A 19341-nucleotide genomic window follows, 5' to 3' on the forward strand; every position below is an offset into this window, starting at 1 on the left:
TTGACCTGGTCCGTGAGCAACACCAGAAGGGAAGGTCTAATTTGGAAAGGGATCTGGCCTGTCCCCAGCCCACTAGGTGGGACAACAGAGACTGTGGAGATTGTTTGCCATTTCCCCCATGCTGGCCAATGATGAAGCTAGCTGACTGAATGGCAGGTTTGAGCCTCTAACAGAAGCGGCCAAACTGAGGGCTGCTGTGAACCTCTGAGATGAGCAAATCTGCCAAAAAGCACAGGACCCGCCAAGGCAGAGGAGGAACTTTGTCACAATATATATAAAACTAGGTAGTCAGGACTCCCACATGTTCAACTTTTCATTTCCCCCTCCTCACGCACATAAGACAGCCAATACAGTTTCTTTAAAAGTCAGGGTGAGTTTTTCCTGTCTGCATTGAAGTAGAACACCAACAGCTGCACAACAGAATTTAAGCCATACCTAATTCCTATACTATGTTAATTTCATATGCACAAGTGGGATAAAGTTTGAGACTCAACCAGTAATGGCTTGTTTGCTTCCTACTGTTGACTGTTAATCTGCATCTTTCCCTCTTTCTTTCCCTCTCACTTAAGCAACTGACGCCCTGACTCAACACACACACAAAGTTAAGCACAGCCATACATGTATGTAGGATTAGGACCTTAGCCTATAACCTATTTAAACAAACTGCTATGCTGGATCAGAACAACAATCCACCTAGAACAGGGGTCGGCAACCTATGGCACGCATGCCAAAGACAGCATGCAAGCCCATTTTTAATGGCACACTGCTGCCTACCGGAGTCCCGGCAGGCAGCAGTGTGCCATTAAAAATCCAGCCTGGCCCGCTCTTCTCTGCTCCCCGCCCCCTCCCACGGGGGCGGGGGGCAAAAGCTTGGTCCTGCTGGTTCCCCTGCCTCTTCCTGCAGGGTGCTGGGTTCCTGCCCCTCCTCTTTGTCCCTCCCGCCTCACCGGCCCTTGCAAGGGAGGGGGTGGGGGAGAAGCGGAGTCAGCATGCTCACTGTTCCCAGCGGAGGTAGAGAAGAAGCGGAGGCAGGGCTTGGGGAAGCGGGGCATATCCCCTCAGCCCCCTGCCCTGACCCTCCCCCACACACACACACCTAGCCCTCTGCTCTGAGCCCCGCACACCCCCAAGGCCCCTGCCCTGAGCCCTGTACCCCCCTCATACACCCAGCCCTCTGCTTGACTCCTTCACCCCCCCCATGAAGCCAGCCCTGACTCTTGCACCCCCCCACATCCCCACCCCCACCCTGAGCACCAAACGGGAGCTCCTGCACCTCCTCCCCGCCACATTCCCACCTGCACCCCTCCCACCAAATGGGAGCTGCTCAGGTAAGCGCTCTACACCCAAACCTCCTGCCCCAACCCTGAGCCCCCTCCCTCATTCTAGCTCCTGGCCAGACCCTACACCCCATCCCCCAGCCTGCTCCTTCACCCCCAGTCCTGTGCTCAGTGCACTCCCACCCTCAGCTCAGTGGAGAGAGAGAGGAAGAGAATGGCCAGAACCAGGGAGAAGGTAGGTGCCCACTGTGTGTGGGCAAGGCCGGAACCCCAGACTGGCAGCGGGCTGAGCGGGGCCGGCAGCCGGGATCCTGGCTAGCAGGGTATGGCGGATGGAACCCCTGAGCGGCAGCGGGCTGAGCCGCTCAGCCCACTGCCAGTCTGGGGTTCTGGCTGTAGGCCCCATGCCAGCCGGGGTCCCGGCCACAGGCCCCGCTCAGCCCACTGCCAGCCTAGCGGAACAGAACCCCACACCAGCAGCAGGCTGGCGGCATAAGATCAACATTTTAATTTAATTTTAAATGAAGCTTCTTAAACATTTTGAAAACCTTGTTTATTTTACAATACAACAATAGTTTAGTTATATAATATACAGACTTAGAGAGACCGACCTTCTAAAAAACATTAAAATGTATTACCAGCACTTGAAACCTTAAAGTGAATAAATGAAGACTCAGCACACCACTTCTGAAAGGCTGCCGTCCCCTGATCTAGAATCATGTCACTTGATAGCTCCAGTGTCAGATACTTCAAAGGAAGGTACAAGAAATCCTGAAGTGGGCAACTGTAGAATAATATTACCATAAAGTTTCTTCCTAATCAACAGTCAGGAGCTGGTTTATGCTCTATAGAGGAAAGTTTTTCTCCCTTCCTAAATCCTCACTAATGTAATGAGAAGGTACAGATATCCACGTAAAAGTGACCATTTCTTTTTTGAAATCCTGCTGAATGCTTGGCCTACAATGGGAAAGCCACTGAACAAGCTATGTCTTCAATACACCAGCCACCCCCACCCCATAATACAGAGATCATGTGATTTAAAAAAAAAAGTCATCTTGAAAAAAGACTATACATGTTTAAGAAAGCAGACCAATCATTTAAGAAGCGATCAGTGGTGGAAAAATACCAGAGACATAGGTCTAGTTCTTCCAAAAGGTGTGGCACAAAGGCATGCAAGGTAGTATGACCCTCATATCTCAAACATGAGTTTATATTCATGAAGGAAAAGGATGAATTAGGTCCCAGTGTGTACTCTGTGGATAAACCGGGGCTAAGACCTTGAAGACATAAAAACTGCAGAGACAAAAAAACAAAGAAGATAAAACAGGCCAAATGAGCATTTCTAGAGCAATGGTTCTCAACCCACGGCCCACTTGCAGCTCAATCAGCACATAGCTGTGGCCCATGGTCGCCCCATCTCAAAAAAGATATGGGAAGTGGAAAAGGTTCAGAAAAGGGCAACAAAAATGACTGGGGGTATGGAACGGCTGCAGTACGAGAAGCGATTAATAAGACTGGGACTTCTCAGCTTGGAAAAGAGATGGTTAAGGGAAGATATGATTGAGGTCTATAAAATCATGACTGGTGTAGAGTAGTAGTAAACACTTCCTTATCGTAACACAAAAACTAGGGGTCACCAAATGAAATTAAGAGGCAGCAGGTTGAAAACAAACAAAAGGAAGTATTTCTTCACACAACGCAGAGTCAATTTGTGGAACTCCTTGCCAGAGGATGTTGTGAAGGCCAAGATTATAACAGGGTTCAAAAAAGAACTAGACACGTTCATGGAGGATACATTCATTAATGGCTATTAGCCAGGATGGGCAGGAATGCTGTCCCTAGCCTTTGTTTGCCAGAAGCTGGTAATGAGCGACAGGGGATGGATCACTTGATGATTCCCTGTTCTGTTCATTCCCTCTGGGGCACCTGGCACTGGCCACTGTCGGAAGACAGGATGCTGGGCTAGATGGACCTTTGGCCCTACTGGGTCAGACCATTCTTATGTGACATCCTCAGGGACATACAGGGTTGTATATGTATTCTATGGATGTGGCCCACATAACACAGAGGCTGCATATAGGGCCCATAATGATAAATAGGTTGAGAACCACTGTTTTAGAATATTGGTGTCTCTTCCTTTAGATTCTTTTCTCCTTCTGGAAATAGAATGAAGCTGCTCATTTGACATAACAGAATTGAAAAATGTAAAGGAACCTCAATTTGGACTTCACTAGCATTTGTATAAGGCCCTTTCAGAGACTAGTTGCTGGTACAGTACTGACATTTGTAAGGAAATAGTGAGGGATCTTGCTGAAATTAAGTGGGACACATTCTACTTTCAAACATGGTGCTTGATCCCTCCACCAGGTTAATGGCACTACTTGCTCGAGTAAAGGGCCAGAAAACTGAGAATATGAATATGAATAAAGTTAACTCTTCATATTAAATAGCATGACCACGATACATGTAATATACTAGTAATACATGAATTTGCAGGACTAAAAGTCACTATTTTATGTGACAGGGCAAGGCCAGATGGCTACAAAAAAGTAGTGGGAGATATATTAGCTCCAGGCTAAACAAATCCCTGGTACCAGGATAAGTGAAATGGAAGCTGCTCCAGGTCAATTAAGACACCTGGGGCCAATTAAGAACTTTCCAGAAGGCAGGAAGAAGGCGAGGTTGAGGGGACACCTGAAGTCAATCAGGGGCTGGCTGAAACTAGTTAAAAGCCTCCCAGGCAGTCAGGTGGGCGCACATGTCAGGAGCTGTGGGAGGAAGTTGCGCTGTTGGAGAGACTGAGCAGTACACACCATATCAGGCACAAGGAAGGAGGCCCTGAGGTAAGGGTGAAGTGGAGCTTGAGGAAGTGAGGGCTGCTGTGGGGGAAGTAGTCCAGGGAATTGTACATGTCATGTTTCTAAAAGGTCAGCTACCATAGCTGATACTATTAGGGTCCCTGGGCTGGAGCCTGGAGTAGAGGGTGGGCCCGGGCTCCGACCCCCGCTTTGCTCCCTGATTAATCACTGAGACTGAGAGACAACAGAGACTGTGCAAGGAAGGATAACTTCTCCTCACCTCCCTTGCTGGCTTATGATGAAAATGGCTCAGTAGACTATGACCCTTGTCTCTAGAGAGAGAAGGGTCACGTGGAGGGTCACAGTGAGCCTCTGAGGCTAGTGAAATCCGCCAGGAAACGCGGGACCCACGGAAGCAAGGACAGAGCTTTGTCACATTTCATATACAGTTTCCCCAATATTTGCATATATAGGCAACAGCCTTTTGTAAACTGCAAAGCTGTAACGCACCACTCACACCAATTGTACCGTGCAATAAACAAAATTATCCTAGAGAATGTTGTCACACTTTGTTCTGCTGTGCATAAATTACCTAACATTTTTGCTGCTACAGTATGGAGTCAAAAAAATATCAAATTTTCTACAGAAGTTACATCACACATTACTAACCTCACTACGATTTAAGAACATGTTGGTTTTCTTACAGGATGTGTTTCTCTGGAAAGATATTGAGCAGCACTGTTGGCTGATATGAGGACTAAAACTAGGACATTAAAAAAAAAACAAAAACAACCATTTGCTGCAGACACACTGAAAAATAATTTAAAAAGGAGGGACACACTGTGTGTTCTGTTCCAAAGTGTTCCTGTTAAGAAGCCCTTGTAGCGAGAAAAGCATTCAAGAACTTGTATGTCCACACATCGCTTATAGCGGGTTGGAAGAAAGGAGATCATTTTGTGTCACTGATGAAGTCTGCAGATGAAACAAAAAATGGGGAAGTGGTAAATAATGAAGAGGACAGGACACTGATACAGGGCAATCTGGATCACTTAGTAAATTGAGCACAAACAATATGCATTTTAATATGGCTAAATGTAAAGGTATATATTTAAGAACAGAATGTAGGCTATACTTACAGAAGGAGGGATTTTATCCTTGGAAGCAGTTAATCTGAAAGATTTGGGTTTGTGGTGGATAATCTGAACATGAGTTCCCAATGTGACAGTTCCCAAAAGAGCTAATACAATCCTGGAATGCATAAATAGGGGATTCTCATGTAGGAGTAGGGAGATTATTTTACCTGTAAGTAGTGGCACCGGTGCAAAAATTGCTGGAATACTGTGTCCAGTTCTGGTGTCCACAATTCAAAAAGATGTTGTTAAATTGGAGAAGGTTCAGAGAAGAGCCACAAGACTGATTAAAGGATTAGAAAACATGGCTTATAGTAAAACTCAAAGAGCAAAACTGATTTAGCTTGACAAAGAGATGGTTAAGCGGCGACTTGATTGCAGTCTGTAATATCTACAAGGGGAACAAATATTTAATAATGTCCTCTTCAATCTAGCAGAGAAAGGTATAACATGATCCAGTGGCTGGAAGCTGAAGCTACACAAACTCAGATGGGAAATAAAGCATAAACCTGTAACAGTGAGAGTAATTAACCACTGAACACTTTACAAAGGGTTGTGGTGGATTTTACATGACTGACCATTTTAAAATCAAGATTGGACGTTTTTCTACAAGATCCACACTAGAAATTATCTTGGGAAAGCTCTCCAGCCTGTGTTATACAGGATGTCAGACTAGATGATCATAATGGTCCCTTCTGGCCTTGGAACCTAGGAGATGATAATTCTGGCAGGAGAAGAGCTGTTTTAACTTGTATTCAGTTCAACCAAGGTAAATACACACAGTATCTTAAAATTCACTTTCCTTCTCTGCTTGCACAATTGGGTTGAAGCAGAGAGACCCTCTTCAGTACATAAACAAATAAGGAGCTCTGCATATTAAAGTGACTACGTTGAGTTTCAGAGGGGTAGCTATGTTAGTCTGTATCCATAAAAACAACGAGGCAGCCAGTGGTACCTTGTTAGTCTTTAAAGTGCCACACGACTCCTCATTGTTTTTATGCTGAGTTTGTTTCCCTTGGATCCTAATCATATTTTTAAGGGAAATAAATCTTAAATTCATTTCAAATGCAGTCATTCTCAAGTGTCTTTTACCCATATCAGAAAGAATCTATATAGAAATATTATGTATTTGAAAACTACATTTTTCTTCTGAGAATTAGAAAGGAAGGAGAGATTTAATCTCTAGCAGGACCCAGTCATATCCCAACACCTGATTAGACCTCAGTAACGAGCCTTTTGGGAACAGATGTTTCCAGTTCCAGGAAAAACTAATTTGCATTCGAACAAAACATCCCCAGTGACTCCGGAAGAAACATCGTGCAAGTTCAGTTACCTTGATTTTGTTTTTAATCAACTTGCATTTGAGTCATTTTATAAAGACACTTTCACTGCAAATTATCCTAAATGGGAGAATGGAGGAAGAACATGCCACTTAAGTTTTCTATGCAAACATAATACAGGGAAACTCGGTTTTCAAACCCACTGCATTCAACTTAACTATATACCACATACCTAAATACACACAGTTGCCAGTAGTCCTGCTATGATAAATACAATCTTAACAAAAAAGACTGAAGTTCTGGTAAACAGGATTTTGCAAGTGACACTTAACATTTTGCTAACATCCCCATGTGTCATTCACAAAACTAAAAGAATACAGTTAACTTTCTTAAGGGGTAGATTTTTGTCTGGGCACAAAGACCACCACCACCACATCCAAACCACTGGTCACATTATAGACATCAGTGTATTATAGGCATATAAGAGATTTAAAAAAGTCAAAGTACTTTGCAAGTACATTAGATCAGTGTCGTTTTAATTAATTTTGAAATACTTGCATAGAAGGGCTAGCCAAACTGCAACCTACAGTTCTACACATTTCTCTGAATCATAGCAGTGTAGCCAGGGGACACTATAGAATCCTGCATGCATTACTTCATCTTGAAGAGAGAAGGATGTTCAGAAAGAGAAACCATGTTGCATGCTGGAACGCAAATTTTTCCAGACAGTGGCTCCAACTGGTTCTATTCAATGAAATTTGTGCATCACTCTGCCTCCTAAAAAGCAGTCAAAAGGACTGTCTCTTGGGCAAAGTTTTGGCATCTGTGGAATATGAAGCCAAAAATGAGAGATACTCACAGCACGCATACTGCCAGAAAGAATTCAGCTCTACAGAATAATTTACAAGATATTTAATATTCTTCTATGAAAAATGCCAATTTTGTTATGTTTAGAGTAAAAGTGAAACTCCTGCCAGACAGGGAAAAAGCGTCTATGTCCTATTGTCAGTGTAGCATATGTGCTCAGTACATTTTCTGCACAAATACAATTGGACTAGTTAAGACATTCACCTGTAGACTCACTGCTATGTAAAGCCAGATTAAGATGAACAGGCACATCAGATATTTACTATGCAGCATTTCCCCAAAACATCATCCCAGCTGTTTTGTTCAATGCAAATGAGGCCTCTAGCAGATTTCTAAATACTGGGCAATCAATTGAATCCCTCTTGCCTCACAGATCCTGTACATTCCATATCTGTTCTGGAAGAACGTTTGGACATATTACCAATGGGCAAATCAGAGCTACCTTGTCCTTAAACTCCTGAAAACAAGCCTTGGTGCTGGGTAAAGGTAACACCTTGATCATACTTAAAGGGATTCATTCTGAGGTAGCCAGCCACATAAAAAATCCTGGCTTCATTTTCTGTCATATTCTTTCCATGGAATGTCCCTATTATCTCAAGTGATATAAAGTTATTTTTTCCCAAATGCAAGCTATGCAGAGGATGTACCCTTATTTAGCCATTAAAGACCTCAAAACAGAAATACATATTCTCAGAACCACAGGGCTCAGTTACTGTTGTTCCTCTTAAAAGGCTACATATCACTTACAGATTCAGAATCCTCCAACATGCTGCTCAATGGTTTGAACTACTATGATCTTACATTCTCTATGCTGGCAGTCTAGAAATGAAACCTGGCTTTAAAACCCAACAAGACCAATTTAAGGCCGATTGACAGACAGACATTGCCTACATTCCAGATCCTCCTCCAGCCTTGTCCTGATTTATATCTTCAATCACCTGTCTCTCAGAGATCCCACCATTTCATTTTATCTCTCACCTGCATTTTGTAGACAAATGAGCCAAATGCTCGATTGGGCTACTGATCATGTTAAGCTTCCGTTGACAGCTCTACGACTTATATTGTAGCACAGTTGAATTGCATTTGCAGAGTTTTTTAAAATGCAAACAGCATCATCTCATGCCAAAACCAACTCAAATTATTCAGAAGAACACCGCAATTGATAGTTTACAATCATAGAATATCAGGGTTGGAGGGACCTCAGGAGGTCATCTAGTCCAACCCCCTGCTCAAAGCAGGGCCAATCCCCAATTTTTGCCCCAGATCCCTAAATGGCCCCCTCAAGGATTGAACTCACAACCCTGGGTTTAGCAGGCCAATGCTCAAACCACTGAGCTATCCCTCCCCCAATGTCCTTTGAACTTTCTGTAAATGTTTTTACAATATTCTCTGACCCCTAAAGATTTGCAGGTTTGTGTACAAAGTGGGTAAGTGGATTCTATGCTTCTGTGCACAGATGGGCAATTTTTCCATTTTGTGTTCCTTCCCTCCTTACTGTACAAACACTTTGGGAATGGGGAATAGTTATGACCATGCTTACGGCCCTACCAAATTCAGTCCATTTTGGTCAATTTCACGGTCATATGATTTTTAAAATTGTAAATTTCATGATTTCAGCTATTTAAATCTGAAATTTAACAGTGTTGTAATTGTAGGGGTCCAGACCCAAAAATAAGTTGTGCGGGGGAGGGGGGGGTCACAAGGTTATTGTAGGAGGGGTTGCAGTTCTGCTACCCTTACTTCTGCTGATGGCGGCGCTGCCTTCAGAGCCGAGCAGCTGGAGAGCAGCAGCTGCTGGCTGGGAGCCCAGCTCTGAAGGCAGAGCCGAGCAGCTGGAGCAATGCAGAAGTACGGATGGCATGGCATGGTATTGCCACCCTTACTTCTGTGCTGTTCCTTGCAAAGCTGGGCCCTCAGTCAGCTGCCGCCACTCCGGCCACCCAGCTCTGAAGGCAGCAGCGCAGAAGTAAAGGTAGCATGGTATGGTATTGCCACTCTTACTTCTGCACTGTGCTGGTGGGGCTCTGCCTTGAGAGCTGGGCCCCGGCCAACAGCTGCCACTCTCCGGCCGCCCAGCTCTGAAGTCAGTGCAGAAGTAAGGGTGACCCCCTGCAACTCCCTTTTGGGTCAGGACTCCCAATTTGAGAGATGCTGGTCTCCCCCATGACATCTATATAGTATAGGGTAAAAGCACACCAGAGACCAGATTTCACGGACTGTGCCGTGTTTTCCATGGCAGTGAATTTGGTTGGGCCCTAATCATGCTGTCTAACAAAGGGGCCTGCATGTTTCCTTCCATCATCTCTAGGACAGATATCTGATCACACAAATTCCATGGCATTATAACACCCCTAGAAAAATGCTAAGTGTTATGATTTGATTTTAGAGTATAGAAGAATGAGCCATAGCAGATTGCTATAGCAGGGGGAAGCACGTGTCAATTCACAGGAGTTACCACAGCAGAGTACAAAAATCACACTGATCCAACACATAGTGGCAAAACTCCTAGATGGTGGGTGTTGTGAAAGTGCAAATACCCAGCAGAACAAGATTCTGTTCTGTTTAAATGCACAAGACCCTGGGCTCACTGAAAGCTTTAAACAACCTATTTAAAATTCAGTCTGCCCCTTAATAGGCAGTCAGGATAGAGAACCATAATAAAATGACAACTGCTCAATCGTGTAATCAGGTGGCAAGAAGTGCTGCATTCTACATCCCATGGTAAAACAGAAGAGCCCTGCTGAAAGTCTTACAGGGAATTTATAATACTCAGGCCTTGAGATCATGAGTTGCTGTTGAACGAATGTCACAGTCTAAGGACCCTGGTATTTTGGAACTGCTTATGGATTGAGTGTAAACCGTGCCGCTGACAAAAAACCTTTTCTATCACATATGGGGACTGCTCATGGAAAATACATGGTCAGATACATTACCAAGTTTCTTATCCCTGTCTTAGAACTCTAAATGCTTCCCCCTACACAACTGGGAGCACAAAGACAGCCCATCAATGGCCCCTGCCCCCCAACAAGATTTCTATGTTGATTTTAAGAATGAACCCACAACACATCTGGATAGCACTTTCATGTACACAGCCTACAGCGATGGCAGGGGACACTGGCTAAAGGATGAATGATTGTATTGGTATACGGAGGATTCCTTCCAGGTTCAGAATAGATCTTGCTAAAAAACACTTGCATTGAGCAATAAATGAGATACAATTACAAGGCACACATTTCAAAACCCTCAGTAACAACACACAAATATCCACCATGCTCTCCATTAGAACTTCATGCAGAACAAAGAAAGACAGCGTACATGCCTATTTAAAAGTACCTTATGGTTTAACCTTATTAATTCTCACCTTGAGTTACCAACTGCACCAGATAAGAGGTCGGATTTTTCTTTATAGTTTTCTGAAGTATATATAATCAGGGCCTTATGCATACTGCAGCTCAGCAGAACATACCTCTTGCTGTATGTGGCATCTGGTTCACATTCATGAATTCCTTTATTCAACTAGCAGAGTTCCTCAGCCCTTGTCCTGAGAAGAGTCACTGTTAACCAGTCAGCAGCTACAGAGCCCTACTGAAGGAGAGTCAGGAAGAAGGAAAAAGAAGTTCACCAGCAGTAACTCTTATGATCTGAATGTATTGCCTCCAACAGGCTCTTCCTCCTTACAAAGTGGAGGTAATTCAGCTCCAGATAAGTATTGCGGATGTAGAGAGGAACTGAGGTTTAGCTAAAAGGAGGTGGGGTATTTCATACATAACATAAGGCTAGAAGGCACCATTGTCTGATCTCCTGCATAATACAGGACCTCCCTGAACGTGTTCCTGTTTGAACTATGGGTTATCTTTCAAAAAAGCACAGAAACTTGATTTAAAAGTTCCCAGTGATAGAGAATCCACCACAAACCTTGGTAAGTTGTTCAATGGTTAATTACCCTTAGTGTTAAAAACGTATGCCTTATTTCCAGTCCCCCCCGTCCAAGTCATTTTCAGAGTCACTGCTTCCCAGGATACAGTCCTCCATCCTGTAAGTATGGCCTACACTCTTTGTTCATAAATGTATACATTTATATTTAGCTGTACTAAAATGGCTATTGTTTGCTCCTGCCCAGCTAGCCAAGTGATCCAGTGCATCGGTGACCTATCCTCCGCATTATTTACTACTTCTGCAATTTTTGTGTCATTTGTACTTTTATCGGTGATTGTTTTCTTTCAGGCCATTAATAAAAATGTTAAATAGCAAAGGACCAAGAACTGATCCCAGGAGGACACCACTAGAAACAGACCCACTCAACAGTGAGTCCACATTTGCAATTATTAGACCTATGTTAGCAAGATTTTAATCCACTTAATGTGTGCCATTTTGATTTTGTATCATTCTAGCTTCATCAAAATGTCATGCTGTACCAAATCAAATGCCTTATTGAAGTATATTACATCAACATTATTTATCATCAACCCAAGTTGTATGCTCATCAAAAAAGATATTTAACTGGATAAGTTCTATTTTCCATAAACCCATGTTCATTGGCATTAATTACCCTCCTTTAATTCAGTCCCACATCAGCTGTTCCATTATTTTGCCCATGATCAATGTCATGCTAACAGGCCTAAAGTTTCCCAACTCATCCCTTTTACCCTTTAAGTAATGGCACAAAATTAGCTTTCTCCCAGTCATCTGGAACTCCCCAATGCCTGAAGACTTATAGAAAAATTTATATTAACAGTCCAGAATGCCACAACCAGTTTTTTTTTTTTAAAAAACTCTTGGGTGCAACTTATCTGGACTTGCTGATTTTAAAGTGTCTAGCTTTAGTGAAACAGCTACATCTTCCTGAGTTAATGCAGAAATGAAAGGTCTTTCACCATCATCATATAACACTAGATTTTTCTGCAGTAATTTAGAAAAGCAAGAACAGAAATATTTATTGAACATGTCTACCTTTCTTGATTATTATTGATAATTCTACTATATACATCTAGTAGTGGACCAATACCATTGTTAAGATTCCTTTTATTCTCTCAGTCTACAGAATGAATGGATGCTTTTACCCTTAGATTTTTATATCAAATGACGCACATGGGGCCCTTGTATTGGTTAACAACAAATTCAAGTCCCAAAGACTCTCAGACTCCAATGGGAGAGTAAACGTTCATAAGATCTTTAGAATTTTTTCCACCAGAAAATGGACAGATCCAGGGGTCTCTTTCACAAATCTTCACAGTTGCCAGCATTAGTTTTGATAACAGAGTCTAGTATAACTGGAACTGGACAAGAAACAGAGTCAAAGCTCTGTCTTGAGCAAACCTAATATGGCTCCATTTGACAATGTAACACTTCCCAGGAGCTTAAGTTTTATTTTAGTATTAAGAAGTAAAGAACATAACAGATATTGGTCAGACCAATGGTCAATCTAGCCCAGTATCCTGTCTCTGACAGTGACCATTGCCAGAGCCTTCACAGGGAATGAGCAGAACAAGGCAATTTCGAATAATCTATCCCCTGCCATCCAGTCCCGGTTTCTGGCAGTTGGAGATTTAGGGACACCCAGAGCATGGGGTTATGTCCTAACCAACTTGGCTAATAGCCAGTGATGTCCTACTCTCCATGAACTTATCTAGCTCTTTTTTGAACGCAGTTATCGTTTTGGTTTTCACCACATCCCCTAGCAATGAGTTCCACAGGATGACTGACTGTGCAGTGTCTGAAGAAGTACTTCCTTGTATTTGTTTAAGCCTGCTGCCTATTAGTTTAATTGGGTGATCTCTGGTTCTTGTGTTATGAGAAGGAGTAAATAAGACTTCCTTATTCACTTTCTCCACACCAGTCATGATTTTATAGACCTCTGTCATATCCCCCCTTTGTCATCTATTTTCTAAAATGATGAGTCCCAGTCTTTTGAACCTCTCCTCATACAGAAGCTGTTCCATACCCCTATCATTTTTGTTTCCCTTCTATGTACCTTTTCCACTTCTAATATCTTTTTTCTAAATGAGGCAATCAGAACTGCATGCATTATTCAAGGCATGGAGATACCATAGATTTATATGGCAGCATTATGACATTTTGTTTTATTATCTATCTCTTTTTCCTAATGGCTCCTAAAATTGTTAGCTTTTTTTGACTGCTGCTGCACATTGAGTGGATGTTTTCAGAGAAATATCCACAAGGATTCCAAGATCTCTTTTTTGAGTGGTAACAGCTAATTTAGACCCCACCATTTTGTATGTATAGTTGGGATTATTTTTCCAACATGCATTAGTTTCCATTTATTGAATTTCATCTGCCACTGTTGCCCAGTCACTCAGCTTAGTGAGATCCCTTTGTAAGTCTTCGCAGTCAGCTTTAGACTTAACTGGAAGCGTTTAGTAGAGTCAATACTTGTGTCGACTACAATTTACACTTTCTTTGGTTTCGCTGTTATCTCACACTTGGACTACTGCAGAAATTGATAACTCCCCTTTTCCTCTATCCATCCTCTAAAATAAGAATACCCCAAATGCAACCCACACAGAGCTCCTTAAGGGAGATAATGCAACAGACCACTGGACTAGGAAATTTGGAAACCAAAATTCTATTCCCAGGTTTGCAACTGACTCACTGAATGACCTTAAACAATTCACTTACCCTTTCTGTGACTCAGTCTCCCATTTATAAAATTGGAATAGTGATGCTCTAGTCATGGTGTGAACATTGAGAATTACGAGTGAATAGCATTGTAGAAGTTATTTATTTTCATTGCAGTTGTACCTAGACACCACAGTCCTACTCTCCTGAGCTCTGTACAAACATATCATGAGGCAGTCCCTGCCCTAAAGAACTTACCAGCTAAGTAAGACTAAGACAACAGGTGGAAACAAACACACAGAAGTACAAGAAAACAAATGAGAACACTAATCATCATGAGAAGCTGCCTAACCAAGTGCTACCTCCGCCCGCATCTTTCACACAGTCCCTGGAGAGTACAGCTCCCAGCACATAAATCTCTATTTCCATCTGAATAGCCTGCTACCTCCAGATACTGGTTGTTAAGTATTCTCCAGCACCCCTCAAGTTGTTGCTGTTCACTGAAATCCTTTATTTACACACATACCTACTCTCTGGAGAAACCATTTCTTGAATTTGATCTGACACCAGCCAAATGTTTATAACTCTTCACTAGGTCAGAGTTTGGTTTAGTTCTGTAAGGCATTAAGATATGGATAAATGACAATTACCTCACCCACCCTATCACTAGAATAAGGAGCTTTCTCTGTAACAGGACCAAATGGAGTTAGAGGAAGGCATCACTCCTCAGAATAAGAATTTGTGTTTAAGTTACTATCAGTTAATGAGCAAGAATTGTCAGTACAAATAAAGAGAACGATTCCTGAATCATCCCACAGCATCTTTGGTTTATCACACCCACGTTCAGCAAAAACTACAAGCCCAGACTGTAATTGCCTAAGACAAACTATTGCGACAGCTCATCTACTGTTTGGAGAGAGACGCTCCGCTCATCCCCAGCACTCCCAGGAAAGCCTCTAGCCCTGGCAGGGTACCAGAGCTGCCTGCCCGACTACTGTACTCAAACCCAGCTCTCGGCACAGCAAGCCCATCCTGGCCCAGAGCCCAAAGGGCATCGCCCGCACCTCGCTGCCAGACCCCAGTCCCGGCCGGGGCACTGCCGGCCCGATGACCCACCCCAAGGGGCTCTCCAGCGCGGCCGGCTCAGGGCTCCCGCCCCGCGGCTGCGGCGCGCAACAGAAGCGGCCGCACTCCGGCGGAGCGAGCTCGCACGACCCGTGCCAGCCTGGGCAAGGCCTATGACCCGCCCTAGCGGCCTCCGGCTCCGCGGGGCACGCCTGGCCCCATCCGCCTGCCATCAGCCCAGCGCGTCCTGGCGCCTGCCCCCCGCCACCGCCCGCCTCTGCCCCTGTCCGGCCGCGGCCGGCGGCCTCTGCCCCCGGGCCCCACGCACCGTTCTGGCGGCCTCTGCCCAGGTCCTGCCCTTCTTCCTGCGGCCCTTCTCCCTCATGTCGCACGCGATGGGGTGCAGCCGGCTCGGAGGCTCCCGGCCGATCCTTCCGCCCGGGGCACTGGGGCCGCAGCTGCGCCGGTCCCGAGGGGGAGAGCGGGGGGCGGCCCTAGGTCCGAGCGCTGCAGGCGCCAGCTCCCCCTGCGGCCGCTGCTGCCATGTTGGGAGCCTACTGTACAGGGGCTGCGGTCATGTGACCCCGCCCGCGTGACTCCACCTACTGTACTGGCCGCGGAGAGGGGCGGGGCCGGGGGACGAAAGGCCCCGCCCCAAAGAGAGAGAGACCAACGCCTGCGCTCTGCCCTGTACCGCCCCCACCGCCGCGCCCTGCCGAGTCCCCGCCTACACCCCCTCCCCCAACCGCCACTCTCAAGGGCCCTTCCCAAACGGCGTGAGCGCGCCCCGCTTCTCCTCCTGCCTGCCACGCCCCCTTGGGGCTGCCACTCACCTGTGCCCCGCCCCTACGGCTCCATCGCCTGCCTGCCTGCCCCACCCCCGGCGTCTGCCTGCTGCTAGCTCCTCCCATCCCCCTCCTTCCTCATTCCTCACTGCTGCTCCCTTGTGGTCCTTCCCACCCGCCGCCCGCTCCCCTGCCCTCCCCCAAACCGCCACCCCCAACTGCCACACACATTCCCCTCCCCCAACAGCCGCCCGCTCCCCTGCCCTCCCCTCCCCTCCCCCCAAACTGCCACCCCCAACTGCCACCCGCTCCCCTGCCCTCCCCTGCCCCCAAACCGCCACCCCCAACTGCCACACACATTCCCCTCCCCCAACAGCCGCCCGCTCCCCTGCCCTCCCCTCCCCTCCCCCCAAACCGCCACCCCCAACTGCCACACACATTCCCCTCCCCCAACAGCCGCCCGCTCCCCTCCCATCCCCTCCCCCCCAAACCGCCACCCCCAACTGCCACACACATTCCCCTCCCCCAACTGCCGCCCGCTCCCCTGCCCTCCCCTCCCCCCAAACCGCCAACCCCAACTGCCACACATTCCCCTCCCCCAACTGCCGCCCGCTCCCCTCCCCTCCCCTCCCCCAAACCGCCACCCCCAACTGCCACACACATTCCCCTCCCCCAACTGCCGCCCGCTCCCCTGCCCTCCCCTCCCCCCAAACCGCCAACCCCAACTGCCACACATTCCCCTCCCCCAACTGCCGCCCGCTCCCCTCCCCTCCCCTCCCCCAAACCGCCACCCCCAACTGCCACACACATTCCCCTCCCCCAACAGCCGCCCGCTCCCCTGCCCTCCCCTCCCCTCCCCCCAAACCGCCACCCCCAACTGCCACACACATTCCCCGCCCCCAACTGCCGCCCGCTCCCCTGCCCTCCCCTGCCCCCAAACCGCCACCCCCAACTGCCACACACATTCCCCTCCCCCAACAGCCGCCCGCTCCCCTGCCCTCCCCTCCCCTCCCCCCAAACCGCCACCCCCAACTGCCACACACATTCCCCGCCCCCAACTGCCGCCCGCTCCCCTGCCCTCCCCTGCCCCCAAACCGCCACCCCCAACTGCCACACACATTCCCCTCCCGCAACAGCCGCCCGCTCCCCTGCCCTCCCCTCCCCCCAAACGGCCACCCCCAACTGCCACACACATTCCCCTCCCCCAACTGCCGCCCGCTCCCCTCCCCTCCCCCAAACTGCCACCCCCAACTGCCACACATGTTCCCCTCCCCCAACCGCCACCTGCTCCCCTCCCCTCCCCCAAACCGCCACCCCCAACTGCTACAAACATTCCCCTCCCCCAACTGCCGCCACCCCCAACTGCCACACACATTCCCCTCCCCCAACTGCCACCCGCTCCCCTCCCCTCCCCCAAACCGCCACCCCCAACTGCCACACACATTCCCCTCCCTCCCCCCTCCCCCCAAACCGCTACCCCCAACTGCCACACACATTCCCCTCCCCCAACTGCCGCCCGCTCCCCTCCCCTCCCCTCCCCCAAACCACCACCCCCGACTACCACACACATTCCCCTCCCCCAAACCGCCACCTCCAACTGCCACACACATTCCCCTCCCCCAACCGCCGCCCGCTCCCCTCCCCCAAACCGCCACCCCCAACTGCCACACACATTCCCCTCCCCCAACTGCTGCCCGCTCCCCTCCCCTCCCCAACCGCCGCCCGCTCCCCTCCCCTCCCCCAAACTGCCACCCCCAACTGCCACACATGTTCCCCTCCCCCTACCGCCGCCTGCTCCCCTCCCCTCCCCCAAACCGCCACCCCCAACTGCCACACACATTCCCCTCCCCCAACTGCTGCCCGCTCCCCTCCCCTCCCCCAAACCGCCACCCCCAACTGCCACACACATTCCCCTCCCCTCCCCCTTCCCCCAAACCGCCACCCCCAACTGCCACACACATTCCCCTCCCCTCCCCCTTCCCCCAAACCGCCACCCCCAACTGCCACACACATTCCCCTCCCCCAACAGCCGCCCACTCCACTCCCCAACCCTCCCAACTACCACACGCTCCAGTCCCCAACCCCCCCCAACTACCACTCGCTCCTCGCTCCAACATCCTCAGACTCCCCTCCCGCAAACTGCTCCCCTCCCCAGCTGTCACACACTCCCTTTCTGCCACCCCCAACTGCATCCCGTGCCTCCCCAAGGGCCGGTCCCTACTACCGCATATTGCCCTCTCCCAATTGCTGCTACCAATGACCCCTCCCAAATGCCACCTACACCCAGTCCCTCACCCAACTGCCACTAGGAGCGTTCCCTAACAACTGCCACCCATTGCCTCCCCCAGCTGCTGCTCCCAACCATCTCCCCCCACTTCCTCATTCCCAGCCCTTCTCCCGCTCGTCACTACATGTCCCCAACTGTTACCCCGTATACCGCTCTTCACTGCCATCCCTGAGGCCCAAATGCAAGCCCTGGATTCTGCTCCTGGTTCCCATCTGCAGCCCCCCCCCTCTTCTCCCGGAGTGATCATCCCAGCCACCGCCACTCATTCTCAACTGACGTTAACCTTCTCCCACAATGGCTAGCAATTGTCATTCTCAACCCACATATAAACTTCTGATTCCAGCATTTGTCCCTTCTTTTCTATGGGCCAGCACACAAAACATCCGTCTCACTGTCTGAATAGCAGCAGAAAGGAACTAATTATCACACCATTTGTACATTGGTCCCGGTTACAAACGTGGATCATGCTTTCGTAATTCTGATCATGCAATATGTCACCTGGCTGCTGTTCCCTGTGTCTGATTCACAGGGAAAGGAGACAGCATCTCACGCTGCACAGTACCATATTGTCCCTGTTTTAATGGCAAGGGTAATGTGAAACCTTTATTGCTGTATATGTGTGGTAGCGCAGACATTAGTGGGTGTGTGCCAGAAGGAAATGAGGAAACTAAGGCTGTGCCTACACGATGGACCTTACAGTGGCACAGCTGTACTGCAGTAGCTGTGATGCTGTAAGGTCTCCTGTGTAGCCACTCTATGCCGGTGGGAGAAAACAGTCTCACCCTTGTAATCTTTTAATTGGTATACAGGTCTCTGGCCCCTGGTTAAGGCTTCATCCACTATGAATATCTCATCGGTAAACATTTGTTCATAGCCTTTTTCAAAAGCTTCTTTGGTTTTAGATAGGCAACCATGTGAGACTTTTCTAAAAGGGGCAACAACTGGTTTTATTTTAAAACCGTCTCCATAAACCATTTTCCATACCTTCAGAGAATTTGAAGGTTTAACATCAGCGGGTCTGGTATGTATAGTTCTGTGAAAGCTCTGGTTGTAGCTCTTTATAAAGTCAGGTAACACATCAATGTAGCGAAAAGTGTTATGGGCTGTAAAATATCTCCACATAGTCCAAAGTTCTCCCAGGGTGGTGAAGGAGTGCATGTTTCCTCTGAGCGTTTCCACAATTTCTGAAACACGTATTCTTGAAACAAAATGGTCTCTTCCACGCGATGCCGGGACTTCCAGGGGCGATGCTGCACTCTGACTGGTAGAGGGCAGT

General features: G+C 47.7%; 1 protein-coding gene across 15 annotated transcripts in view; it reads right to left on the reverse strand.

Annotated features, from left to right (window-relative positions):
• ASXL2 (ASXL transcriptional regulator 2) overlaps positions 1-15578 on the reverse strand; it is a 241609-nt gene extending 226031 nt beyond the window's left edge. For 9 of the 15 annotated variants that reach the window (XM_043542007.1, XM_043542006.1, XM_043542005.1 and 6 more), the window contains exon 1: positions 15322-15578. In XM_043542007.1, the coding sequence (XP_043397942.1) occupies positions 15322-15378 (57 nt within the window). In that variant the 5' untranslated portion in view covers positions 15379-15578. Of the gene's footprint in view, positions 1-10713; positions 10938-15321 lie in introns of all 15 variants that reach the window. The other 6 variants (XM_037893719.2, XM_037893723.2, XM_037893715.2 and 3 more) reach the window with 3 other exon arrangements.
• Between the last annotated feature and the right edge of the window lie 3763 nt (positions 15579-19341).

This window comes from Chelonia mydas, chromosome 3 (assembly GCF_015237465.2).
Source record: "Chelonia mydas isolate rCheMyd1 chromosome 3, rCheMyd1.pri.v2, whole genome shotgun sequence".
Classification (NCBI taxonomy): Eukaryota; Metazoa; Chordata; order Testudines; family Cheloniidae; genus Chelonia; species Chelonia mydas.